At 48.9% G+C, this 27,136-nt stretch overlaps 2 protein-coding genes across 5 annotated transcripts; both read left to right on the top strand.

The window, feature by feature from the left end:
* Positions 1 to 3,610: 3,610 nt before the first annotated feature.
* Positions 3,611 to 10,947, top strand: SCAMP5 (secretory carrier membrane protein 5). The gene is made up of 7 exons (XM_051770332.1): positions 3,611 to 3,721; positions 5,275 to 5,351; positions 5,620 to 5,748; positions 7,460 to 7,616; positions 8,281 to 8,382; positions 8,555 to 8,672; positions 8,783 to 10,947. Exons 2-7 carry the CDS (start codon positions 5,345 to 5,347, stop codon positions 8,975 to 8,977), a joined length of 708 nt encoding a protein of 235 aa, XP_051626292.1. The 5' UTR covers positions 3,611 to 3,721; positions 5,275 to 5,344; the 3' UTR covers positions 8,978 to 10,947.
* Positions 10,948 to 12,099: 1,152 nt separating this feature from the next.
* On the top strand, positions 12,100 to 26,669 carry PPCDC (phosphopantothenoylcysteine decarboxylase). Of its 4 annotated transcripts, none has more exons than XM_051770324.1 (7): positions 12,108 to 12,405; positions 14,158 to 14,219; positions 14,553 to 14,719; positions 19,666 to 19,761; positions 21,182 to 21,310; positions 23,109 to 23,277; positions 26,055 to 26,669. In XM_051770324.1, exons 3-7 carry the CDS (start codon positions 14,567 to 14,569, stop codon positions 26,138 to 26,140), a joined length of 633 nt encoding a protein of 210 aa, XP_051626284.1. In that variant the 5' UTR covers positions 12,108 to 12,405; positions 14,158 to 14,219; positions 14,553 to 14,566; the 3' UTR covers positions 26,141 to 26,669. The 4 variants fall into 4 exon arrangements, with proteins under 4 accessions (XP_051626287.1, XP_051626284.1, XP_051626286.1 ...); XM_051770325.1 differs by having other exon boundaries at positions 12,124 to 12,214; XM_051770327.1 differs by lacking the exon at positions 14,158 to 14,219 and having other exon boundaries at positions 12,100 to 12,214.
* The last annotated feature ends 467 nt before the right edge of the window (positions 26,670 to 27,136 follow it).

Below are 27,136 nucleotides of genomic sequence, written 5' to 3'. Positions count from 1 at the left end.
CAAGGTAATTATCCAGGTAACCTAGGAAGGTTACATGGACACCGAGGCCTGACAGCTCCAGGGCTCTGGCCAAGCCAGATGAAACCCTGGTGCTCACTGAACCATCCAGCCCTTCCTTCCTGGCCCAGAACCATCTCCTGCCTCCCATGGCCCATTTTCCATGGCCTTGTGGCACCTTCCCCACCACTGGGTGATGGAAGCAGCAGCAGCTTCTCCTCCACAGCCTCTGACTGCTGCTTACTGAACTCTGCCTATTGCAGCCTCCAAAACAGAGGCAGGTGAGGTGCAATCACGAAAAGGCTTCAGGAGGGTACACTCCCCCCGAGGCCAAGGCTGCATCACATTAATGACAGCCTTATTTTTCCTCTGCAGCGCTTAAAATGTAAATGAAATTCATTATTAGCAACTCCACTGCTAATTACCACCTGAAGCCATTCATTAGCCTGTCAGCTTATTTGTTGGAGGACAACAGAGTGAATGGGTTATTCCAAGTGATGGAATAGCTGAAATGAGCTCAGTGGGGTGGGAGAGGAAAAGCAGGGAGAGGGGGACAAAGGCACAGACAACTCCAGCCATGGGGGATCGGGGAAAACAGCTGGGAAAGAGGATGGGGAGTCCTTTCAAATGGAGAAGAGGCAAATAGGAAAGGCAGGAATGCTGAAAAAAAATAGGAGTAAAGGAATTACATCCTGAACATTGTCCTTCTGTCCTTCCTGAGCAGCCACAATGGTCACTCTGCGACCCTAGGAGTGGTTTCTTCCTCCCTTTCCCCATTACAGTTTCTCTCTGAGCATCCTGTATCCCGGTGCCATCCCAACCCCATCCCAGGAGGGGTCCAAATTCCTGCAGCATCCTCTTGCCTGGTCTCAACTCCATAGGAAGTGTGAGCTTGGAAGGGCCATTTGGAAGAGGAGCCAAGAAGAGAGCTGGTGGTGGCAGGGATGAAGAGGGCTGCAGGAGACAGCACAGAGACTAGCCAAACCTGGAAAAGTGGGAAAAAAAACCCAGAAACATATTCCTAATGGAGATCAGGGCAGCTGGAGAGGAACAGTAACCCGAGACTCTGTCCTCCACCTGCCCTCTCTATATTTTCTTTCATCCAAGGTGGCCGTGCACAGGAGCAGGACGGAAAGTGGAAGCATCTGATACAAGGAGAGTCTCAGTGCCACCGTCCATCTCTGCGTCATATCTGCCCAGCTCAGGTCTCAGCCTCTCATCACGTTGCACTCAGCAGCAGGCTGATGCCAGAGCTGATTGTAACCCCGGGAAAGGGGGTACAGATGGACCCCCGAGATGTCACAGTTACAGGGATTCCCTGTCCCAGTCCTAACCAGCATCCTGGAGCTGCTGTTTCACAGGAGCAGCTCCCTCAGGGTGCACCCCAGTCTTCCCAGGGTGCAGGGGCTGTCTCAAGATGCTAGAGGAACCTTTGGAGCATCCCAGGGTGGCACCAGCTCCCTGCTAACTGAGCCCTTATCCCTATAGTAAGCAGAAAATTACAGAGCTCAAGAAAATTCTCATTTTAAGAGCCAGACAGTAAAAGAAAAGGGGAAAATCCCTTTTATAAGACAAATCCCTTTGCAGAGCTTCAGCATGATGAGCAGAGAAATGTCATAAGGACCCTGAGAGCATTAATAAACATGAATGGTCTGCACCAGCCGCACCAGGGACTCCCACCCACATCCTGCCTGTGGCACAGGAACTCTATTTAAGCTCAGCCCAGAGGTCTTAGTCCTAGTCTGAGCTGTGCTGGGGCTGGTTTCTGGGTCAGCTACAGCTGGCCTGCTGGACTCTGATCCACAGACTGACCCTAGACTGGACCTGTGGATTGCCTTCAGTGGCTTGAGTTCAGTGGCTTTGAACCTGTTTGCTGGGAATTTGCTGCTTGATCCAGACTCTTGGTTGGATCCTTCCCAGCCTGCCCTGCTCAGGTAGTGTGGGATGAGCAGGGAGGCTCTTCCCCTGCCCCTCTGTTATCCCCTTGGCTCCCAAGGCATTCCCTGTGAGTGAGGGGAACACACATCTGTTTGAATCCTGAATAACTCTGCTTGGATAACCAGAGGAATGTGGTGATGCTGAGGGCAAGGAGTAGCTCTGCAACTGGACATTCCCAAAGCCTCAGTGGGATGGAAAAGCACTGGGTGGCCTGAGGCAGCAGAGAAGCGGGGAGGGGGGCAATTTAGGTGAGAGAAAGCTCAAGAAACAATAAATAAGGGACAAGAAACAAGCCCCAAATCCCCAGGGTGCTCAGCCAGGGTGGCTCTGCAAGGCTTGGAGCAACCCTGTGAGGTCTCACATGTGGGCAAGTAGTGGTGCTTGGCAAGAATGGGAATCTATGACCCCATCCCCTTCTCCCTTTCCTTCCTTGCTGCCAGGCAGGGGATGGAGCTGGATGCATGAGGGGCCCCACTCTCTGCAGGCAACAGCTCAGGGTCCAAGACCCAGAAGGAGGTCAGAGTGGACAGCTGGGCCCCCTGCTACAGGGGTCATCTGTGGCACACTTTTTTCCTGCTTCCCTCCACTTTACCATCTGTGAAGCAGGCGTTTTCCCTGTTTCTGCCAGGTTTCCTTCCTTGGATGTCCACAGCAAAGGCGTTCCCCTGCTGAGGGTGTTTGGCGACCAGGACTCCCTGGTGTAAAGAGATTTTGCTGCTTCCTTGCCCTGCTCTTCACATCTTCCTGTAGTGGGATGTTGTCTTTGTTGCCCCTCTGTGATTCTCAAGGTTGGACCCTGGGAAGGGAGGACAATTTAGTTGTCAAATAAAGCCATTTTCATGCCACTACACTGATATTCTCACAAGCCCTGAGGCAGGAGGTCCAAGTGGTGTGCACAGAGTTCCGTGTGAGGACTGAGGACAATGGACGCTGCCTGTGGCGTCCTCAGGCTGATTTGGGATTTATATCCTCTTTAGGAGTTTTTGATCCCTGTCCTAGTCCATCTGCGAATCAATCCAGTCCCTTCCCCTGCCCTCTGCATCCCGACCTTGACACTGCCAGCAAAAGCAATCAACATATCCACTGCCCCTCATGCAGTGAAGCCATTAATCAATACTGCTCCCAGAGTGAAGCACAGGATGTGAAGCAGGGCGTGGACACCAGGTGACCTGAATCTGTCCCTGCCAGTGGGACCTGCTGGCTTTCCATTGCCTCCTGGGTACAGGGAGCCTGCGTGCCCTGCCAGAGGCTGTCCCCCAGAGCCCTTGCCCCACAGAGGCTGGTCTTCTACCCACGTGGAGCTTGCCATGCGCCGAGTAGGGGTCAGTGCACCCCTGCCCCATAGAGCCCGCACTCCTATAGAGCCCCCATTTCTATAGAGCCCTTACTCCTATAGAGCCCTCACTCCTATAAAGCCCCCACTCCTATAGAGCCCTTACTCCTATAGAGCCCTTACTCCTACAGAGCCAGCACTCCTATAGAGCCCCCACTTCTATAGAGCACCCACTCCTACAGAGCCCCTCGCGAGGCCCCGCCCCTTCCCCTTGGCCCCTCCCCTCCCCCTTGGCCCCGCCCCTCCCCTTGGCCCCGCCCCTCCGGCCGGCGGCATCAGGACCCTGGACAGCGTCGGCGGGTGCTCTCGCGAGATCTCGGCGCTGCCCATAGACCGGGCGGCGGCGGCGCTGCAGTCTCGCGAGAGCGCGGTCGCTGCGGCAGGAGCAGCACCGGGCGGGCGGGCGGCCGCCGCCACCCGCCGGGGACCGGAGGGGCCGGGTCACGCCGCGGGGTGAGTCCCGGGGCCGTGCAGAGGGGGGAATGCCTCGGGGGGAGGGCGCTGGATGTTCCCCCCGAGCGGGATGACCGCCCTTTACACCGACGCCCCGCTCTGCACCCCTCTCGGAGAGGGATGCGCGGCGTGGGGGCATCCACGGTGACCCCGCACACGCGTGAGTGCAGCGGGAACCGAGCGGGGGGCGAGCCGCCCTTCTCGCCGAGCCAGGCCGCGGCTGGCAGCCGGCGCCCGGCTTTGAGGTGGGGGCGCGTAGAGCACGCAGCGCTTCACGCCTGGCAATTCACGGCGAAGCCCAGCCCTGCCTGCCCTCCCCAAACCCACGCCACGCACCAGAGGGGTTTCTCCTCCGTGCCATCGCCCGTGTGATGAGCGCTCCCATTTTTCAACCCCTCCACCATATTTCAACCCTCCCCCCCCTCAATTACATCCCCGCAATTTTGCAAAAAAAACAAGCCACCCGATTTATTCAAAATCTGGGTGTTTTCTCCCCACGGCGGCGCAGGTGTCGGGCCGGGGGGGCGCGTCCGGTCGTGTGTCCCGGCTCCCGGTACACGTGGGTGGGGGCGGCCGGTGGGACGTCACCGCGCCCGAGGAGCTCGTATTTATAGCACCGGCGGGATGGAATCATCCGGGGGCTACCGGCGGATGTTGGGAGAGATGGCGAGCCGCGGGGGTTTGCTGTGCCTGGCCTGTGTCTTTGGTACTGGGGGATGCTTGGAGGGTGGGAGAAGACCCCTGGAGAGAGCCCCTAAATCTTCCGGGGAGCCCCAGGCACCAACCGCCAGGACCCCGTGTCTTGGGAAGTGTGTTGGCTTCTGCCAGCTCTGCCCGGATAGCTGAGAGAGGGCAAAACTTGCAGGCAGGTGGGGATACGCCATCTTCACGCTTCTATTTAAAACCTCAGCTCTTAATTTTTACTGTAATTCGCCTTAATTTTCACTTCTGGGACAGAGCTGAATGATCTGGGATGGTCGAACTACATGAGTAATCGTTAAGCCAGGCACTCAAGTGATTCATTAGTGACAATCGCCACTGATTTATTTTTTTTTTCCAGCTGATTTCCCTGCTCTGATTTCCCTGTTCCCTTTTCAGACTGGTTTTTGGCTTTGGCTTGCAGAGATGGGAGCTACAAGGCAGCTAGACAGTACCCTGTGCTGGAATTTAGCAAAAATAATAATTTAAAAAAAAAAAAATCAGTTTGGGGCCAGGTAATGAACTTGGGGGTTTCAAGCTGCCCACAGCTACCTCCTTTCCCTGCTGTCCCACCTGGCCCTCTCCTGGATGTAGGTCACTCGGGAGTGAGAGGCCCCACATCACTGGATCCTCTCGTAATCTTCTGCCTTAAATGGTGTGTAAGCCTCAGCCTGAGGAGCTGGGATTTATCCCCCTGCCAACCAGGTGCCAGCCTGGATGTGTGATAGTCTAGAGTGTCACAGAAATGAAGCAAACTGTGCTGTCCTTGAGTTGTTTTGGAGCAGGGGGGAAAGTGAAGGCTCTCAGGGAGGGTCCTGACCACTTCAATCACCTCTTCTCTCATTCTCCTCCAGCTTTGCTAAAGCTCACACATTGTTCCCAAGTACTTTTCCTGAGGAGCAGAGAGGCTGAGTGTGTGCCAGCATGGCAGGTATGCGGGTGGGCTCTGAAACCCATCAGGGGCTTTACTGGCCATGTAACCCCATTAGTCCCAGTGGGGTGGTGGGTGCCCACGCTTGCAGGATCCACATGGCCAGCGAGGGCTGAATTTGATCCTTTTTGGTGGGTTGGTGGTGGTTTCCCTGGGAAATCCTTAATTCCTGTGTGAAACTCGTCAATTCTTGGGGCTAATTAGGAAGCCTCTCGGTTTTTGTTCAGCTCTGGGCTGTGCCCGACAGTGATGAAACTTTTCATTGCAGAAAAAGTGAACAACTTCCCTCCCCTGCCCAAGTTCATCCCCCTGAAGCCATGTTTCTACCAGGACTTCGATGCGGAGATCCCGCCACAGCATCGGACCATGGCCAAGCGACTTTACTACCTCTGGATGTGTGAGTCACTGGCTGGGAATGGCTGGGGTGGGATTCCTTTGCCTCTCCAAAGGCTGCTCCTCTTGGAGCCGCCAGCTGAAAGAGCAGGGCAAGGTCAGGGGAACCCCCTCCAGGCCTTGGTGCTTCCTGTTATAATCCAGGAATGGGACTTGGGCTGCAGCACCCCGTGGGTCTCAGCCCTTCTGACCTCCAGGACGAAGGTGCAGAGCTGGCTCAGTGTCTGAGAGCCATCAGTGGTGATGTTGACATCTCACTGCAAGGAGGAGACGGCTCAGACTGGAGGGCTGGTGTGCCTGCTCCCCAAAATGTGGGAGCCCGAGGCTTCCCGGAGCTTGCCTGTTCCTCTTGCATGCCTGTGTGTGCCGTGCTGTGCTAACAGAGCTGTCACCAGCTTCCAGCTCTTCAAACTATCCTGGATCTCTCTTCCTCACCAACCCTGTGCAGGGAATAGAGCCAGAGGGACAGATCACATAGGTGGAAACATATGTGTGCAGCTTGGGGCAAGCTGGCATCAGCATTTAATTTCTTTTCAGAAGTTCCCTTATCAGTTTTAGAAGTTTAGTTTCCTTATGAGGTGTTTTCCCTGAACTTTGGAAGCATGAGTGCCCAGGGAGTGCCTTGTGCTTTGGAGGCAGGTTATGAAGAGCTGAGCTGGCACCAGAGAGGTCAGAGTGTTCCTGCTTTTGGCACAGCACCAGGCTGGCACCCCCAGGACTGTGTCCCATCAGGAATGTGACCCTGGGGTAACTTCATCATGTGAGGAGGGTTGGTGTAGCTTGTCTTAGTAAGGGGAGTGAAAAAAAGCTGTGCTTCCTTAGGGAAGCTGTCTCAGAGATCTTCAGTTCCCTCCTCATCCCACTCTGGGTGTTCTTCCTCTTATTGTAACAGAGTTTGGTTCTTGCTCCACAGCACAAGCACAAGCACCAGCTCTTGAAGCCAGTCACTGTCCCTTGGTTTCTGCCTCCAGAGCTCCTCTCTGGGTCATTTTCTCTCCAATACCTCCTCAGATATGTAGGACAGAGCGGCAGGAAGGTCCTTTTGGTGTTCTTTAGGGCAGCCCAGGCAGCTGAGCTCCTTTCCTTGCCAGCTGCAGCTCTCGGGCAGGCGATGGTGGGAGGGTTTTCATTCTCGTCAAAATAATGAATCATTCTCCGAACTCGGAGGCGTCAGAATGCAGCTGAGCATTCTCTGCTTTGTCCTGTGTCTGCTGATCTGGGATTCATAGTCAGAGCCCTTGTGTGGCCTGACCCCAAGCACGGGTGGGTGAGGGAAATGTGTCGCCCCCTGAACTGGTGAGGCGGGGCCAGGAGTTCAGCGATACTTGGGGAACTCCTGCACAAGCTCCTTCAGCAAAACTGTATCTGGAGTAAGTAAAAAAAAAGCTTCATTTTGATTCCTCCAGTTTCCTTCCATTAGTGGAAACATGTTCTGGCTTTATGGCAGTGGGAGAATGTGGCTCTTCCTAATCCTCAGAGCCCTGGACCTGCTTAAGGAATTACAAGTCCGAGTAATATATTGATTTTCCTCCTACTCTTCAGCTGAGGTTTGACCCTCTTTGGCTCAGCCAGCCTGGGAATGTGCTCCCAGCTTAATTTAAGGGAAATCTGGCTAGGGCAGGGCTCCGAGGCCACATCCCTGGGGTCAGGGTCTCTCATATCTCACTGCCATCCTTGTGTCCGTGCTACTCTGCTCTGTGTGTGTGTGTTTGCAGTGAACAGCATCACCTTGGCAGTGAATCTCGTGGGCTGCCTCGCGTGGCTCATTGGAGGCGGCGGAGCTGTAAATTTTGGACTGGCAATTCTCTGGCTCATTCTCTTTACGCCCTGCTCCTATGTCTGCTGGTTTAGACCTATTTACAAAGCTTTCAAGTAAGTGGTCGCACCTGAGCCTGGCTTCTTTTTGCCTTGTTTTCCTTCCTAAACCATCACTGGTTAGCCTGGGGCGTTGCCTAAATTACTAGGGGAATTTCTTTTTGTCCAGCCTTTTTAGCTTTACTTTCTAACCTTCAAAACAAGGGTGTTTGGGATTTCCCGAGGGCCAAACCCCCAACCATGTGATGTAAGAGCACCCTCCATGTGCCTCTGTGCAGCAGCGGGGGAGACTGGTGAGGATGCAGTTGGGGTGCAGCTCTCCCTCTCTCTCATCCTTGAGGCTTCTTTCATATTTTTCCACAAGTCCTCAAGGTGTTTATATGGGTTATCCGAGCTGCTGAGGTTGATTCCCAAATCTAGAAGTCTGGGGATGTATTTATTCCCCATGTGGGGTGGTGTAAGCCAAGAGCTGTGTCCCAGCATGGATGTCATCAAGTTCAATGTGCAGAGCTAGCCGAGCCATGGAGAGGGTCTGGTGCCCCCGTGGGCTTTTCCCAGGTGCCCCTTCACCACCTTCAGCCTCTTGCAGTTTTTCCTTTGCCTTTAATTTTGCTTCTCACCACCCTCCTGCTAAATCACAGCCGGGTCTGAGACATAGGAGCATCCCCTCGAAGCACAGCAGGGATGGAGGTGCAGGGAGTGACCGAGCCCTCTCTTGCAGGACAGACAGTTCCTTCAGCTTCATGGCCTTCTTCTTCACTTTCATGGCCCAGCTGGTGATCAGCATTATCCAGGCGGTGGGAATCCCTGGATGGGGGGTCTGGTAAGGAAAATGCTTCTGTGTTGGGCGCAAGGGTGGTCACCATGGTGTTTTAACATCCCCAGTGCTTGATGTTTTAACATATTCGGTGCTTCTTGCCTTGGGGAGGATGGTCTGAAGAGCTGGGAAGGATGCTGGCAATTTGGGAAAGCTGGTTGTTTTCATCTCCTTGCAGCGGCTGGATTGCAGCGATTTCCTTCTTTGGGACCAACGTGGGGTCAGCCGTGGTGATGCTGATCCCCACCGTGCTCTTCACGGCCATGGCAGTCTTCTCCTTCATCGCTCTCACCATGGTATGGCAGGAGAAATGGGTGTGACACGTTGCTCTGGGGGGGCCCTCGCTGCCCCCCTGGGAGCTCAGCGCCAGCTGCAGGCACTCAGCCCCTCTGGATTTTCCCTCCAGGTGCACAAGTTTTATCGGGGGAGCGGCGGCAGCTTCAGCAAAGCGCAGGAGGAGTGGACCACGGGGGCATGGAAGAACCCCCACGTGCAGCAGGCGGCCCAGAACGCGGCCATGGGGGCGGCACAGGGCGCGATGATGCAGCACGAGACGCAGTACTCGGCCACCCCCAACTACACCTACTCCAACGAGATGTGAGCAGCAGGACTCTGTCCTCAGGAGGAAGAGCTGGGGTGGGGGGGGGGGGAAGAGAGGAGGAAGAAGGCTGAGCGAGTTTCTGCAGCTGTTTCAGAAAGTTGGAGTGTACCATAGTGGTGGTTCTTTTCCCGTCTTCGTAATGAGATCCTTTGGGATTTTTTTCTTTCCTTTTTTTTTTTTCCCTTCTTTTGAGCTCTTATTTTCTCCTTTCTTTTTCATTCTGAAGAGGCTGTGAGTTGACCTGCAGGGCTCTTGTTGTGCGTGGTAGTCAGTGTCTGTTCACGTCTTTTTTTTTCTCTGTGGAATAGTGTACAGTGGTGGTTTTTTAATTACTGTGGTGATAGGTGTAAATTAGAACCTCATCAGCCAAAAGCCCCCCACACACCCCCGAAAAGGGAAAAACAGCAACCAGCACCCATCTTCCCTCTTGGAATAAGCCCTGAACCACAGGTTTCTGACATGTGTGAGTTTTCTCTTTCAGTTGGTAATGTCCAGCCACTTGCCGTTGTTTCAGCAAGGGCAAACAGTCCTGGGAATTCTCCTTTTTCTTTTTGCTTTTTAACTAGCAGGTGGCTGGTTGATTTAGCATTCAAAAAAAAAAAAAAAGGGGAGGGGGAATGAGAAACCCTCAATCCTGCTGTTGATATGCTGGAAGCCAAGAGATTCCTAATCTACACCCTGGCTCAGGATCTACAACTTCTCTCAGTGTGTGGTGTTGTAAGTGAGTAGTTTACACACTTTGACATGGAGGACCTGTGTGTGTATGTGTGTGTTTGTGTGTGTGAGTGTTGGGGAGCAAGGACAGGTTTTCCCTGCGGGATACAACTGTCCCATTCTGGATTCTGCATCCTGAGTCTGTTATTTTTAAAAGGCTTCTGTTTTGAAAAGCAGTTGTAAAAGCAGCAGAGCGTTCCTCAGAGGACCTACTCTTGGGCAAGGCTGCGGGTCAAATCTTGCCACCCCAAATCCAAGCAGTCTCCCTGATGACAGAAATAGCCAGGCCAAGATTTGTCCCTCCTAGCCTTGGAGGCATATGCTAATTAAAGGCTCTTCAGGAAACCTCCAGGCTGGCAGGAAGGATTCCCACTTACTTGCGCTCCTAAAAAGCGTGGTGAGATGTGGCCATGTGTTTTCTTGGTGCAGAAATCCCTGCCAGCCCTGAATCCTGCCCAGTTTGGGGATGGTGGGCATTAAATAATGATCCTGCACCCTAGCAAGAGGCAGCTGAGCTCAGACTAACACCTCTTGGGGAGAGTGATTAGCACACCCTGGAAAAGACTGAGTGGGATCATAAATGGGATGGATGCTGCAGGGCAGGAGTCAGGAAAGCTACTTCTCAGAGATGCTTTTCAACTCTAAATGCACTTTAAATATGCCAATTTTTTTTCCCAAGTCCTTGAAAAGCAGTCCAAACAGAATCCAATCCAGCCCCTTCCTTAGCTCCAGTATCTCCTGCCTTGCACAGGGAAGGAGCTTGGTGTGCCACCAGCCAGGGCTATGTGAGTCCCCAGCCCCTCACCCATCCCCTCCAGCCCCCCAGTGATGCTTGGATGTGACCCCTACCCCTGAGAATCACCCCAAAAAGGACCTTCTCTTCTCCAGCAAAGCACACCAAGACTAGTTTCCTTTTTAAGGTACCACTTCAGTCATTATGCAGTAGGCAGTCATCTCTTGACCAGACTAAAATGCAGCTATTGATAAAATGCCTGTCTGTGCGTGTGTGTGTATATATTTATGTATAAAATGTCAGGAGAAAAGTAATCCTTTGCTGAGCCTATTATGTTTAATCAGGTTTAAATATTGTGCAATCCATTTCTAGCTCGCCTAAAACTTACTCTGCCAAACCATGTGCTCTGTCATCCGTGTCTGAGAAATGATGGATTAAGTGACTTCACCTTTTGCATTGACAATAAGATGCATCAATAATAACTGTAACGAGCTGTAACTAACAGACATTGCTTCAGCACCTACCCCTCCTCTCCGGTGTGTCTCCTGAGTGTGTGAGCGCTGAAATGTGCCCCTGTGACACCAGCTGGGTTGGAAACTCTACCCTCTGTTCTCACCTTGATTATTTTTAAGATGTCCCTGCTTAAGGTGGGGCTGATGTGGTAGTGATCAAAGCGGGGTGCTCCTGAAGCCCACAGGGTGGGAGAAAGGGGGTGTTCCTGCCGCTGGGCAAGAGGAAGCTCTGGATAGATCACACCTGGGGGTTTCCTGATGTCTCCCTGTTGCTTCCTATGTCCTGCAGTCAGCAAAAGAGAGCTCTCTGCCTCTTGCCTTTCATGCTGCTTGCTTGTAGCTGATATTACAGGGATGTCCAAATACAGCTTAAAAGCAGCAGTTATCTGGAAAGGGTTGTGGACCACACACTGCCCCAGATCTGTTGTGCTCACATAATCGTGGAATGGCTTGGGTTGGAAGGGACTCCAAAGATATCCAGCAGGGACACCTTCCACTAGTCCAGTTTGCTCCAAGCCTCATCCAACCTGGCCTTGGGCACTTCCAGGGATGGGGCAGCCTCAGCTTCTCTGGCCAACCTGGGCCAGGGCCTCATCACCCTCACAGGGAAGAATTTCTTCCCAGTATCCCATGTAAACCTACTCCCTTTAATTTTGAAGGCATTCTCCCCTGTCCTGTCTGCACCTCAGGCAATAAGTGATTCTTTAGCCCACGTTCCCCTGCCAGCTCCGTGTGGCTGCCCTCAATCCTTGTAGGAAAGGTTTCCCTCCTTGTCTGTAGCACTTCCATGGGCTCAGATATCACCTGGAGCTGCCACTTGAGGGGACCTCAGACCCTCTCCTCTCCTCAACACGCCTTTTATGCCCCCCCCCAGCAGCGAGTTTTGCTGCCCTCTGTTATTGCCAAAACCCTGCCACGAGCCAGAATCCCCCTTAAACAACTTCCTCAGCAGTCTGAAGCCACCCACGTGCCAGCCCTGGGCGAGATCCCTGGCGTGGGGGCAACTGTGGCACCGAGGGGCACAAAGCCCTCCCTGGCGGGCTGCAGTGGGGCCGTGGGGGCAGGACGGGGAGCGTGAGGGGCGGTGCGGAGGCCGCCATGACACCCGCCATGACACCCGCTCCGCCCGCCGCCAATCGGCGCCATTTCCCGGCGGCCCCCGCGCGGGCCGGGCCGCCCTCAGGCCGCGCTGCCGCCGCCGCCCGCGGCCCCTGCGGACGGAGCTCGGGGGCTGCCGCCCTGCCGTCGTTCCGGACCGCGCCCGTCCTGCCTCCGCCGGTATAGAAACGTTGCTTGTTATGTTCTGGGAACCCGCAGGGGGGTTCTCGGCGCTGCTCTGTGCGTGCCTTTTTGCAGCGTTTTGGAGCTATTTCGAGCATCGCTACAGCATTAAAATATCTGTTCAAATAACGCATGAGGCCTCTAAATTGCTTGTTTTCTAGTGGCTGTTTCCCCAGAGCTGTATTTGGGTAAGAGAAAAGCACAACCCAGAACTTTAATATCATTATTATATATGTGTTGTGCATATCATATATTATTATTTTATTGTTATAAATTATTATATATTGTATATAATACTATTTATTATATATTGTATATAACAATATATATTATATATGACAATATTATTTTTATTATATTTTATATATTTCATATATAATATATGTAAACCAATATATATTATTGTATATTATATATGTTTTTATATTATTTATAATATAAAATATATTTTATTATATTATATATTATTTATTATATGGTGATTTATTATTTAATTATATATTTTTACAACATATTGATATGTAGTATATAATAATATATAATTATATATGTAAATATATAATCTATTATTATAGATTACATATATAATAATATTGTCTCTATTATAATTACAGCTTTCATTATAATTTTTATCACTTCTACCTTTTTCCCATTGTTTTGCAATTGTAATTTTAACAGTATTTTATGATTTTATAATTTCTAGTATTTTATAGTTATTTTACCGGTTTTATAATTGTTTCATAATTTTTATAATTTAGAACGTGTTTTGAAAGGTGCCTAACTTCTTATTCTCCAGGCTTTAATTTGTGGATGCTTTGGAGAATTAATTGTCATTTAGGAATCATAAGGGAAATTTGGAAAGCATCCTAAGGATGTTTTAATTAGATAATAATTTTTTAAATTATTTATAAATCAACAATACCTTTCTAATTTTAATTAGATATAGATGAATGTATGAAGCATGTAGTAGCATTAAAATCCCCCAGCCAATGTGCTTGCTACATTTTCTCACCTCTAATTACCCTTGCTAATCAGCATAGCTGAAACTGGGCTCTTATCCTGGTAATGCATTTTATAAACACGCTGAGAAACTTCTGGGGCTGGAGTTAAACGTGTTAATTCTGAGCAGAGCATGGAAAAAGAAGGTGGTGGTGGTGGTGTGAGGGGGTTAGAAGGGGTGTTTGTCTGGGTGAGGGGCTCAGAATTCCACATAACTGCTGCACAACCATGAAGGATCCCAAGTTAACCTGCTCCTGGTAGTGACTGAAGGGTTGGTGGGATATTGGGAAGAAGTTCTTCCCTTTGGTGTTCTGGCACAGGTTTGTGGCTGCCCCGTCCCTGGAAGTGTTCAAGGCCAGATTGGATGGGACTTGGAGCAACCTGGAAGGTGTCCCTTCTCATGGCAGGGGATGGACTGAATCACCTCTGATTTCCAACCCAAACCCTTCGGTGATCCTATGAAATTCCTCTCTCTGGGGAATCCAGCCCCCTCACTCCAACATCCGAGTTGGTCCCAAAAATAAGGGCAGCCTAAACATCTTCTTCTTCATCTTTGTTCCACCCAAAGTGCTTCCAAGCAGCTTTGTCTTAATAATAACATCACTGAAACGGAACAAACTTCACTGAATATGATGATTTTTCAAGGACTGAATTTACTCTTTGCTAATTACTTGTTAATTGATGATATTTTGATATTGGAGATATTTGTATCAATTCTAATGATTTCCTCACCAGAACAGTCATTTGTGATTTTTACTGGTGTGGCAGCAGCTCAGGGAAGCCAGGAGGAGGTGGGAGACCTGAATTAAAGCTGCTAGGGAATAATTTCTAGTGCTGCTCTAAGTATTTAGGAATACAATAAGAAATAGGATGATTATGCTTTCCTTGAGACCTCAAATTTTTAAATATTAATACATCTCCCTGAATTTTTTATCCACCAGGAGTACAAGGAGAAAGCAGCTCAGCTAGGGGTTGTATGTCTTTGCAGCACTTGATGTGAAAGGTATTTATCCTAAATTCTGGACCATGTTCAATGTGTGAGAGCATATTTTCTTTGTTTTTATGGCTGGGGTTAGCAGAGCACGTTTTTGGCCTCCTAGTACAGATTTTAGAGGTGTGTTAACAGTATCTGAGAGAAATTTGTAATTAAACATTAAGCTGGGTTTAAAGGTTTGCTGGTGCTTGAAAGCTTTGTGGATTAGACTCTGTTTTGAACTACTCTGAGCCCTGCAGAGTCCAGGTTTGGATCTGGGCCCTCTGGAATATGTTGGGGTTGGAGCCCTGCTGTGCTTGGAGGCACTGTTAGTCCCGTGTCTTTGTTTTTCTGTGCTTGCAGAGTTTGACTGGAGCATGGAGCCTGTCTCCCCACTGGAACCAGGGATTCCTGCAGGAAAAAACTCATCCGTGCCACAGAAGAAATTCCATGTCTTGGTGGGGGTGACTGGAAGTGTGGCTGCTCTGAAGCTGCCCCTGCTCGTCGGGGAATTGCTGAAAATCCCTGGGGTAAGTAAAAGCTGTTGGTGGAGCTTTGTAAAGTTGGAGTTACCCTGTTTTTGAGGAGAGATCACATGGCCCCTGCTGAAATGAAAAGTTCCTCCTTGGAGCCCTTCAGTTTAACAATTTTTTGAAGGAGAATTCTTCCAGCTTTTAAGAACTAGTTTTTTTTCCCCCTATCAATTAACACTTGAATAGGTCTTGGCTTTGGATTTTTTTTTTTCCTGGAATTTGCCCTTGTCAGTCAAATTGCCAGATGTGGCTGCAGACAGAGGTGATGCACCTAGAACTTGAAATCTCCAGGATATTGCAGTTTTCCATCTGTGGGATATGGATTTTTGAAATATAAACGCTGCTGTCTGACCAAGAGAGGGGGAACCAGACCTTGTGAAACCAGAAATAGAAAATACACACTGCTATATGAGTCTGTGCACTTTTTTTTTTTTTTACTCTTAATTATCTGGATTAACAGAAGTGCCCAGCAGAGGCCACTGGTAACTGATCAGGGAGGGAAACACGCTTTTTTCTGCTGTAGAATAAAGTTAGAGGAAACTTTTAAGAAATGGAGCAGATATTTTGGAGCAGCAAAATGAAAAAGTGGCAGAAGCAAGAGGGAGCACTTAAATCGGAGATATACTGGTTAGATTGCTTCATGAATATCCTTTAGAATGTTTGGGGAGGCTTTATCTTGTGAATGCATTGAGTAGAGGCACGAGAGGTGCTGATTTATCTGGTTTATGTTGGTATCCAAGCTGGAAAGAGTACTGGAGGGGAGTACTCCAGTACAGTACTCCAGTACAGGTTGCAGAGAGAAGTCTGAATTAATTTATTGCTTGATCCGAAGTGATTAGTGAAGTCAAAGGTCTGCACCTGAAGTAAGAAGAACAAAGAAAAGCCATACCAAGAAAGGGAGTGATCAGCACAGAGCCAGAGATATGGATCTTCTAATCCTCTCTCTCTTGGATTACCTTGGCTGTTGTCTCTTTTCCTTTTTTCCTGGTGCTTGGAACATCCTTTTGTGAGGGTAACAGGCAGAATGCAAATGATCCACCGTAGGAATGTGAGTCAAACCCCTCCTTCTCTCTGAGTGTTTGATTCATAATTAAAAGCTGCAGGCAGCTGGACCCAAACTCTCTGTGCAGACCCAGAGGACCATGACATCTGGTGCAGACTTTGTGGCCACTGGTTTTAGGTTTTAGTTGCATAAATAGCAAAAGTGAAACGTCCAGGAGTTTCTAACACTAAATTTATTAATAAAAATTATTTAGTAACTAATTTCTGCTGTGATTTCAAGGCCTGCTGAGTCAGTGTAACTTTTCCATTGAGTTTGTTGGGTCCTGCACAAGGCTGTTGCATCAGTTTCTTGTTGAGGTAGGGCAGGAGGCGAAGGAAGGCCTTTGTACCAAAGGAGGTGTGGTCAAAGGCTTGAAACTGGAGTAGTTAGTTTAAATTGATGTTTTGGCTGAAAGGATCTGTGGTGAATGACTTGGCAGGGTGATCTTGCTGCTCATTAAACTTTAACATCTTCTCGAGGGTGACTCCAGTGCATTGCCTTTTTGTTTAACCTCTTTGGAGATCTGGGAAATTTCGATTGGGTGCATGTTATTGTCCTTGCACCTGGTGTGGTGGAGAGACAGCACAGGGTCTCATCATCTCACACACCTCATTCATAGAGTTTTTCAGTGGCAGGCACACCATGACAAAAATCATATTGGCAGGATATTGGTTAGTAATAGGCTTTTGGGAGACCCTGGAGCCCCTTCCAGTCCCTAAAGGAGCTCCAAGAGAGGTGGAGAGGAACTTTGGACAAGGACCTGGAGGGACAGAACAAGGAGGAGTGGCTTTAAGCTGAAACAGTTTATACTAACAAGTTTAGATTAGATATTAGGAACAAATTCTTCCCTGTGAGGGAGGTGAGGCCTTGGCACAGGTTATCCAGAGAAGCTGTGGACGCCCCATCCATGGAAGTGTTCAAGGCCAAGTTGGACAGGGCTTGGAGCAACCTGGGGGATGGAACTGGATCACCTTCAAGGTCACTTCCAAACCAAACCATTCTGTGATCCTGTGATAAAGAAAGGCAAGGACAAACCTTTCTGTGGGTGAGATGTTTTGTCCTTGAAGCTACAGGATGTCAGCTGCACTTTAGGCTTAAATCACACCATGTCACTTCATTGTGCACGTGCCAGGCAGCCTCTACATTGGCTTGTAAGTGCCATTTAACAGGGGAGCTGCTCATTCGCTTGTGGTCAGGCTGTGTGGGAAGATTTTGCTGTCAAAACTGAGAAAGTTATTAAAAAATAATCACACACACCCTTAACCTGAGCAGAAAGGGCTGTGCCGGGAGAATCCTCTAACAGAGAGCAGCAGTGTGTTGCTTTGAACACAGGAGAGCAATTTTGCAGTGAAGTTTTATTTTGGAGATTTGGGTTAAGTGGTCTAAGCCAAAGACCTCTAACTAATCTAAGCTGTCTCCACTGAGGGAATTTGAGTGTGGCTAGACTGCCTTTATTAAGATATCCATGGGCAAACAGAGGGTGTGCCAGGTAAATAGGAAAAAAACCCAACAAACTATGTAGGCTAAAGTGATCATTTGAACACTGATCTCTTTGCAGCATAGCTGGAGAGACTTGAAGGACTTGCTGAGAACAAGGGAACCAGGAACCCACCCCAGCAGAAAACCTTCATTAGGGAGAATATTTAACTCATAGAGCGGTTTTCTTGGTGGAGTGGCAGAGTCACCAGCACTCAGAGTCCTTGAACATCCCTCTGGTATGTCCTGGCTTGCAGTGGGTTGGATGCAATGCTCAAAAACCAGAGCTGTTCTCTAATCCTGAGCTTATGCTTGGAAGAGATAATTATTTTTTTTTTAATGGTACCATTTCAGAGACGAGAGATACCCCTTCAAACTGCACAGTGCTCTTTAAAAATCCCCAAGTAAATACTCTCTTGCAGCCTGAGGTTAACACCTCACCCAGGCCCGTGGCGCTGCAGAGAGCGGCGTTAGCACCTTTGTGGGTGCTGCTGCTTGGCTCGGGGCAGCTTCCTGTGGGGTGAGGTTAGCATGGAAATAATACAGTTAGTTCATGGCTTGTGAATATGATCTTCACGCTCAAAAACAGTACAAACAGCTGTGATTCCAAATCAGGGTCACTCGGAAAAGAGCAGACATTTAGAAGAGGCAAAGAAGCAGATACGTAATACCAAAAACTGGTGTCACGTGCAGCTATGTTTTCCCTTGACTTTCCCTTCAGGAAATGGGGGAAATTACCAAGGACCACAATATGCTAAGGCTGGGATTTTGCTCTGCTCCCAGCTGTTATTCTGCTCATATAGCCCGCAGGGAATCAACACTGCCCCATTCCCAGTAGAATAAATGGTGTTGGGAGCTGGGTTAATGTGGTTTGTCACGTCAGCCACTCCTGTTGCAGAGAACTTGGAGGTTTCCAGCAGTTGGTTTCAGCAAGGGTGCACACACCGAGTGCTTAATCAGTTTTCTACCTCAAGCCACAATTTTCCAAGAGGCAGAAGCTGCTGGTGAGTTTGGTTTCTCTCCATCTCACACCACACACTGGGTTCTGTGAACTGCTGGAAGGAACAGGCAGTAGCTGGAAGTGGATAATACCATGGAAAAGGGATATTTTTCACTGTAATCAGTGGCCTGAGGTGCATCTTCCACATTACAAGTTTTCAGAGTATTCTTTCCTTGTGGTGGCCTGCCTGTTGACTGGTTTAAGGAATATCCTTGGAAGGAATTGCAGGTGGAAGTCCAGTTCCATGGGGGATCAGGGCGTGCAGAGCCACTCAGACACTGCCTCTGATTTGGGGCTGGTCCTGGTGTGTGCAGGGCACCTACGGTTCACTGCTTGTGGCAGGAGCTGTTGGCAGCATTTATCAGTGCTACAGGTCACAGGACAGGTAGAAACCAGGGGAAAAAAACCTTTTTCCATCTGTTTTCTGCAGGAAATGAGAAGTTCACCTTAGCACCTCATAAGCATGTGTTTCAGATCTGAGGGATGAGATAGAGTTTCCCCAGTATATAACAATAACTGAAGGTTCCCCTGGCTTTGCAGGTTTATCTGAGATTTCAGAGACAACCTTCATATTCTTTCACCCAGTCTCTCTTTGTGGAAGGCACTGGTTTACTGCACAAAAATGCTGTGCTATGAACATACCTACACAGAGGCTTTCCTCTTCCCACCACCTTGCTTTGATAGGAAGGATAGCTGGAAGACACAACTCCCACTTGCTTCTGGTAAGATCAGCAAGTCTGATTAACACTTTTAAAATGTAGCATCCCACAGTCTCTGGCTTCTTCCCCACTTTTGGGGTCAGGAGGTCATGGAGCAAGAGAGGTGGGGCAAAAGGAGGCAGAGAGAGGTGCAGGACATGATCCATTCAACCAGGAAACCGTACTCTGTGTTCCAAAGCTGCTCTTTTCTGGGAAGCCTTGTGCAGCAGAGGTGGGTGCTGAGCCCCAGCATACCTCCGTGTCTCTCAGCACCTACGTTGATCACTCAGCTTTCTCTTGGCACGGAGCTTCCTCTTGGCTCCCAGTGTGGGAAGAGCAGTCCTGGCAGTGCCACCTTGTCAGTTGTGGTTCAGGGAATCCACTGAGGCGAGATGCTCCCTTCCTCCCTTTGGCAGGCATGTGTGGGGATTAAAGGGCATCTTTCAGTTTCACAGGGCTTTGGTTTGCTGCTTCTTCCCTTTGAAGTTCCCTGCAGAACTGCACCTCATTGTCACCTGCACTGCCCTCTCTGCTGTCCTTGCTGTGAACATGTTTGGCAGGTGGGAACCTGTCCATTTTAGGTTGGCATGAAATGAGTCTCTGGCTCCTGTGGATATCTGCGGTGGCTTGGCCTTTCAGCTTTGAATAGGCAAGGTCCTCTGAGAATCCACACAGCTTTCAAAATTGTCCTCAAATCTAACCATTGGTCTTGTTCTTTTCTGCTTAGCTTGAGGTGAAGGTGGTCACTACTGAGAGAGCAAAGCACTTCTACAACGCTCAGGAGATTCCTGTCACCCTCTATGGCGATGAAGATGAATGGCAGGTGAGTTGTTCTTGCAAACAGAAGCACTCATCTAAGTTTCTTTGCTAGAAACCACACTTAGTTCTTGTTCAATCCTGGGCTAGGACCCACTCCTTGGTCTAGTAATGTATGTTTGGAATATGGCTTTCGAAGACCGTGATGTAAATGAGGAAGAAGAAAGAGGCTGCCCTGATGTACTGGAGGATTTTGTCCCACCTCAGCAGACCCACAGCAGGCAGTGCTCTCTCACCACTCTGGAATCAGCTGCTCTGAGAGGAGTGTCAGGAAATGTCGAGAAAGCCACTGCAGAGCTGTGGTGAGCGTGTTTGGTGCTCGTCGTGAGTCATACTTGTCACGAAGGCAGCAGCAGCTTCTTCCCTTAGCTCAGCTGTCAGGGCTGTGAACATCTCTACACCCTGTAAAATGGCTCTTTCTCCTGACTACAGTTTTGCTGACGCACTTGGAGAGTCCTTGAGTATGGAGAGGTTCATTGTATAAGCATGAAGACCCTTTTTTCCCATACATTCTATCCCTACTTTGCAGTAGTGATCCTAGTACAAGGTGCTCTACTCTTTACCACTACTCCTGCCAATGCACTCACACGAGTATCACTTTTAAGAGGAGAGAGACATGCCAATGGCAGTGGCCAGGAAGCTTTCTGGCTGGTCTAGAGATTTGTAGAGATCTGCTGGATCCCAGAGTGCTACAGCTCCAGGCAGTTATTTCTGAGGAATCCTCAGTAGGGTAATAGGAGAGGTACAGGTCAGGCTTTGAGGTCTGCTGGCACACTGGAAAGCAGGCATGGAATGCTTACAATGGGAAACAATCACAGAATGGTTTGGGTTGGAAAGGACCTCAAAACTCATCCAGTACAAGCTTCCTGCCATGGGCCAGGACACCCTCCGTTAGTCCAAGTTGCTCCAACCCCATCCAACATGTCCTTGGACACTTCCAGAGATGGGGCAGCCACAGCTTCTCTGGGCAACCTGTGCCAGGGCCTAATTAAAAGTGACTTGTACAATTAGGGGTCTGTACCTCATTAAAAGCCGGTGGAAAGCTTCACTTCAGTGTGAAGCTTATAAATCACATGGGTTTCCTAGGAAATGTGCCCCCGTTTTGGTCCTACCTGGCTTCAGCTGGCTGGTAGGATGGAGCTCTTTTCCCTGCACAGGTGTGATATGTGTTAAGGGAACTCTTAGGAACAATTCCAAAGCTGAGGGATGCTGTGGACAGGGAAGGCTCTTTCATGTGAGCTGAAATCTGTGGTTATCAGATGTATGAATTGTCTTTGTGGGGAAAGGACCGCCCTACATCACTGCCATCCCTTAACTGTGCTCCCTGAACGCAGGAGTGTGTTTTGTGAGGTGGGATTGGTGAAGTGCCCGTTGTTCCCAGCGTTCCCTGTGAGGGTTTGGTGATCTCCATCCTGTCTCCTCCGCAGCTGTGGAAGGGTCGGTCGGACCCCGTCCTGCACATCGAGCTCCGGCGCTGGGCTGACCTGATGGTGGTGGCACCTCTGGATGCCAACACGCTGGCAAAGGTTGCCAGTGGCATCTGTGACAACCTACTGGTGAGTAACTGGGGCTCTGCCTGCCACTCCTCTCAGCTCTCAGGACTGCCTGACCTTTTCCTTCATGGAAAATTGTGCTTCTGCAGCATCATGAACAGCGAGATTTGCATGTTCTGCCTCCATCTGCTTGTCTCTCTCTTCCTCAGGATGATTCCCCTGTTCTTTCTCAAACAGTGGATCTTTCCTTCCCTGACCTACATCCTTTCCCATTCCTCAGTCTCTTCTGTTATTTCCTAGTCCCCACTTTGTGCTTTTCCTGCTTTTTCTGGGGATGGTACTTATTTCTTCCTCCACACTCTCTCATTCATAAACAGAAGCACATACACACACACAGTCACTTTGAGTTCCTCTCTGCATTTTTTTGATGTAATCTGGAAAGACACCTGTGAGATTAGATAAAACTCTTTACTTCCTGCCACCTCATCACCTCCTCACCTAACATAGCACAGACATTCAAACATGCTCAGGTTTACTTAACTTCCAGTCTCAGCTATAGAATATTCTGCTTGTTCAGGCTTGGTTTTTTTGGTATTGAAAGTGCTCTTTAGGCTTTTCAGGCAAATCAGAAAGTGTATTAAAAGAGAGTGTGCTTCTCTGTTGGGTGCTGAGAACCTTCAGTGGGGCTGACTGTTTTGTGGCCAGGCATTAACCACACAAAAGATCTCTCAGGAAGCAGCAGATCTGCATGACCAACAGCCTTTTGGGTAAGAAATGCATATAAATGAACAAAATCCACCCGGATTAGATTACTGGGGTTCTGAGAGAAGTCAGAAAGAGCTGTGGGAGGGACAAGCAATGTCTTGTCCTTCTGGATCCCCTCAGTACTATGGATCTGATGGTTTAGCAGAGGGAAGAGCTCAGGAAAGATATCAGGGATTCATGGCTTCACAGACTCCTGCCAGTTTTTTCAGGGAGCCTGATGAAAGGAAGAGGTAGCTCCAGGAAAGGAAAGCAAGTGCTGGAGGTGCTGGTTGGCAGTTTAGAAAAGATTACAGCAGATGTCCTTGTGGTGGGAAGGGTTCAAGTCACAGGATATAAAAAGGATGGGCATGGTTCCTATAAGGATCCTGATCCAAGGAGAGCCCTGCACCAGGGACTGCTGCTCACTGGGAAGCTCATTTGCGTGACTTAAACGCTGCTAGGCCTGGGGAAACTGATGGGCATTGCATTAAGAACAAGCAACATTTATCTTTTTAAGGAGATGAGGTGATACTGGGTTATCTGGAAGTGCTGCTGCCAGATAGTTTGTAATCTGCCAGCGTCTGCTGCAGCAGCCCAGATGTGTTTGTGTCATCCTCTGCTTGTATCCCGGACACAGCAGTGCTTCCCTATGAGAAGTTATGGGACCAGCTGGTGGATAAGTTCGAAAAGACTCACTTGCCAACTTTCAGTGTTTATCTTTACAGCTGGCTTACCTGAAGTGTTGCCCAGGGATTTCACTGTAGCTGATAAGAACTGTGGTCACCCTTCAACTTCTCTGTCTCCCACAAGGGCTGGCAGTCTGTGTGCATCCTGTTCCTGCTTGGTTTGCTCCAGGCTGGGCTGCTCGCTTGGCCCTGGGCCATAGCGGGATGGGATCTATCCTCTTTGTAGCCTCCCTCATCCTTCCTGCCTGTCAGACGTGAGCTTTGCTGGAATGTGATACAAATTAGCCTCAGCCTTGTGAGTTAGTCCACCTGCACTGACAGATAGAGGCTTTTGACCTCAAAATGACCTCCAGGCTGGGAAGGCAATTCTGTGCAGCAAAGGGATGGGAAGGAATGAGGAAATCCAACCCATTTCTTGGCTTCTCTTGTAGACTTGTGTCATCCGCGCGTGGGATCTGAGCAAACCTCTGCTCTTCTGCCCAGCCATGAACACGGCCATGTGGGAGCATCCCATCACAGCTCAGCAGGTGGAGCAGCTGAAAGGCTTTGGCTACACGGAAATCCCCTGTGTAGTAAAGAAACTCGTGTGTGGAGATGAAGGTCAGTCCTTTTCCGTGGCTTCTGACCCTTTCCCTGCCCCAGTGCTGCTCTCATCCCGAAGGGGCGTGCGTCCTTTTGTTGTGTGGCCTCTGGGATGCTGAACTGCCAGGGTTTGTACAAACAAGCTGAAGCTTTCCCCTGTATTATTCCTCTTTATTAATTTTTAAGTAGTCTTAAGGGACCATCCAAGCCAGGCTTTCAGATGAGCCTGATATTGAACAGAAATGCTCGTTCAAGAAGAGAGGAGATCAGAGAGAAGGGAAGCTCTGCCATGAATGTTATCAGCCTGGGATTTGGGTGTCCTGACTTTGCCCTCTGCTGTGACTGGGGGCTGTTTTCCTCCTGCCTCAGTTCATCAGCTCTGCCATCAGGATAAAATCTTGTCCCTGAGAGCAGACAGTGAGAAGAGCCCTTTGAAGATGTGGCTGAGGGTGTAGCTGGACACACATTTAACTTTTGTGTTGTTGTTGCCTGGGTTACTTTTCAGCTTCCCAGTGGAGTTTTGATTTGGGGTTTTGATATCAGATTTATCTATGAAGTGAAAGAGGGGGTGGGGGAAGTTGTCATGGTCAGATTCATTAGATTTAGCTTGCAATGCTAAGAAATAGTACTGAAATGGTCTCATTTGCATTTTAGGAGCTGCTTTAAATGGAGGTATTTTGACTTTTGGGAGTGGTTTTGATACAAACCATTTGGATGAATGGATTTGGGTTTTTTGTTAAAATTTTATTGGACAAATTGTCTGTAAAATGTCCCCCAATTCCAGCCATAATAGCAAAATAGCAAACATGCTATTAACTGCACAGTAGAATGCTCCTACTTTTGTGTAAAAACCCCAACTCCAGCAGGATTTTAACCACCCTTTCAGTTCAATAAACAGTCTGTACCTAAGCCAGGATGTTATAGTGTCCTTCAGGGTCAAATTCCAAGGCTGGCTTAATTTTTGAATCCTTAGGTTGCTGCAGTGCCTCTAGAGATTGTATTTTTTGATCTGAAGACTAGGAAATATTTACAATTAAGTAAGTGTAGTCAAGTAACTCAGGCATCAGTTGAAATATCCTGGATGATTATCCTTCCACTGGGATTTTAGACGTGATTACATCAAATTTCTTCATATCCAGCTCAGCTGTCTCTGCTGTGAGAGCAAACTCCTGAAGAAACTTGGAGGAGAGGGATGGCACAGACAGCTGTGCTAGGAGCAGCCACCTCTGACTGAACTCCACTTGTGTTTGTGAGTCAATTCACAACAAGATCTTCCTGTTGGCAACACCAGGATTTTCCTGGCAATTTGTAAGAAAATTATGGCAGAGCAGTAATGGATTCCATCTCTCTGAATACCCAGTACTCCACCACTGACTTTTTCACCTCTTCCCCTCTTTTTTTCAGGCCTTTCACCCCACAGCCTCTTCCACTCTCATTTTGGTTTTGTGGGTTCCATCCACACAGGGGTTTGCCTGGGTTCCACCCAAAAAACATGTAGCAACACTCACACATCTGGTGCAGAAGAGATTCAGTTTGCACCAGTTTTGTCTGTTGACATTGTGGTTTGTTTTGCTCTAAGAGAGGTTCCTCTTCCTCAACCCATGTGGTTGGTCTCACCTGAAATGTGCCCGGATCCTCACTATCACCAAGTTTCTGCATTACAAGCTTTACCTGATTAATTTTTCTCCCTTAGTAAATGGGTGGTTTTAGACAGAAAGTTCAGGTCAAAGAGAGTTAAACTAAATTAAATTGAATTCCTTGTTTGGATAGTTTCCATACTGACAGTATCATCATCATCCTTGGCTGGATTTCTCAGGCTGGGCACCCTGGAAGATTTCTACCTGTAGGCATAAGCTGTGCTGTAAGATGGGCTGCTTAGCAAGATTTTGCTTTGCTAAACCTAGAAATCCAGATGTGAATTGCCAGAGATGTTGGAGAAGTGGGTGGTGGAGGAAGAAGGCAGGCCTTGGAAGTGTTCTGGAAGGGTGTAGCTCTGCCAAACTGTGCAGAGACAGTCAGGGAATGTCTCTTGTTCAGCAGCACCTTCCAGATGCAGCTTCTCAAGGTCAGGAGAGCAGAAGGGCCCAAATCTGCATGCAGCTCATCCACAGGATGCTCCAGACCTTCTGGGATTTACAGGTCTGAAAAAGAGGAAAACAAAACCTCCCAGAACTAATTTCTGCTGAGCAATAAGGTTTGTATTTTAAATAATGAGAGCTATTAGCCAGCAGGACAAAAACTCAGTAGAGACTCCTTTTCAGTCTTCCAGAGGAGACAAATGCCTATGGGAAAAGCATCTTTCCTCAGCTCCAAGCAAATAACAGAAGTGAATGGCCTGAGTTCCCACTGCTGAGTTCAGCACATGAGGTTGGACAAGATGATTTAATCATCTCTGGGCTTAAAATTCTGAACCTGAGTTGAAAAAGTATTTCAGAGGGAAGCAGCAGCACAGAGTAGATTAGATGTTCATCTGGCAACTAACTAGTCTGAAAGGAAAAGCTTTCCTTTTTGTTCTGTCCAGCACTTAGCCTTCTCCAAGAGTTACTCCCAAGATTCAGGCTGGTGGGAGTCTAGGACTGCTTTCTGTACTGTGGGTCTCACTGCAGAGTCATGGGAACAGCAAGTCTTTTGTATAGGCAAAGACCATTTCAAAAAGATACTGAAATCACACAGTGTTTATGCTGGAGAAAGGAGGTGAAATAGGGAATTTTGGTCCACACACACTTTTTCGGGACAGTTTTGCACACTTGCCCCCACCCTGGATTTCACAATGTGGTTTTGCTCTTACCCTGCAGGGCGAGGTGCCATGGCAGAAGTGTGGACCATCCTGGAGAGAGTTAAAAGGATCCTTGAAGAACTGGATGTGCCAAGGCAGAGCTGATGTTTTGGCATGTAGATGGTGGTTTTGTGCCTTTCTGATGGTTTAGAGATAAACCCAGCAGGAAGCCAAGCTGCCTGTGGGTGCCCCTGGTATGCATACCTATAGCTGCTCTTCAACAGAAGGAGCCAACCGTTGTCTTGCAGCTGGTGCCAAACAGTTGGTACATCACTGCAGACTTTTGAAAACCAAAGCCAAGAATGTGCTGCCTTAGGGTGAAAAACTCTGTACTATCTTGCAGACAGGGACTAACATTCCTGAGGCTGCTCAGCACCCAGTATTTCACAGCTCTGTTCCAAGGAGGCTGCAGAAGTTTTTCAGCTCCAGTCGTTTCCCCAAGGACTTCTAGAGAGGAGGATGCTGTGCAAACTCTGGGGATGGGGATAACACCAGCTCCTTCCTGCATGTGTGGTTTGGACCATCCCTGCTCTCCAAAGCTCGGTGTGTAGCTGTGCTGGCTGCATGTTCCCAGCAGGAGTCACTGTCCAAAAAGCATTTTCCCTCTGGGAACTTAATAAAAAAGAGTTTTTAATCCTGCCTCTGATGAATTGCCTCCTGTAGCTGCTCTGGAAGGTGTTCACACCTAACATCTTTGCTAAGCTGTTGTGTCTGCTTGTGTTTTTTTATCAGATATGGAGAAAAATTGACTGAAAGGAGCGCTCTAACCCCCAAATTAGCCTTTGCCCTTTTGTAACCATTTGTTGTTCAAAAATTCCACCTGCCCACCCAGGTTCTCCAGTTAGGAAATTAACAGGCCAGGCCCTCATAGAAAGCCAGGGTGCATGTTTCCCAAAGGAATGAAGTGAAACTTCACCTATGATGATCCTTTTCAGTTTGAGAGTTAACTGACAGGCATGAATAAATTGGGAAATCCTGTGCCCTCATGGGCCAGACCAGGGCTCCCCCAGTCCAGTCCAGCCTTTCCTTGGGAATGTGATCTTGCTCATGGGGGAATGGAAGCAAACTGGGGTTGTGAAACATGCTGCTGTAGCAGAGCAC

This window comes from Manacus candei, unplaced genomic scaffold (assembly GCF_025592945.1).
Source record: "Manacus candei isolate 608988 ecotype Guabito, Panama unplaced genomic scaffold, ASM2559294v1 h1tg000119l, whole genome shotgun sequence".
In the NCBI taxonomy this organism is placed as follows: domain Eukaryota; kingdom Metazoa; phylum Chordata; class Aves; order Passeriformes; family Pipridae; genus Manacus; species Manacus candei.
Note: the sequence above shows the minus strand (reverse complement) of the source record. Positions and strands in the feature narration are given on the sequence as shown.

What these genes read in the sequence shown, in the direction of transcription:
- SCAMP5 (XM_051770332.1), top strand. An exon ending in CCTATTTACAAAGCTTTCAA is followed by an intron (nt 7,617 to 8,280) that starts GTAAGTGGTCGC and finishes CCTCTCTTGCAG; the next exon opens with GACAGACAGTTCCTTCAGCT. An exon ending in ATCCCTGGATGGGGGGTCTG is followed by an intron (nt 8,383 to 8,554) that starts GTAAGGAAAATG and finishes ATCTCCTTGCAG; the next exon opens with CGGCTGGATTGCAGCGATTT.
- PPCDC (XM_051770327.1), top strand. Translation starts at nt 14,567, where the DNA reads ATGGAGCCTGTCTCCCCACTGGAACCAGGGATTCCTGCAGGAAAAAAC. An exon ending in AATTGCTGAAAATCCCTGGG is followed by an intron (nt 14,720 to 19,665) that starts GTAAGTAAAAGC and finishes TTTTCTGCTTAG; the next exon opens with CTTGAGGTGAAGGTGGTCAC. An exon ending in ACTCGTGTGTGGAGATGAAG is followed by an intron (nt 23,278 to 26,054) that starts GTCAGTCCTTTT and finishes CTTACCCTGCAG; the next exon opens with GGCGAGGTGCCATGGCAGAA.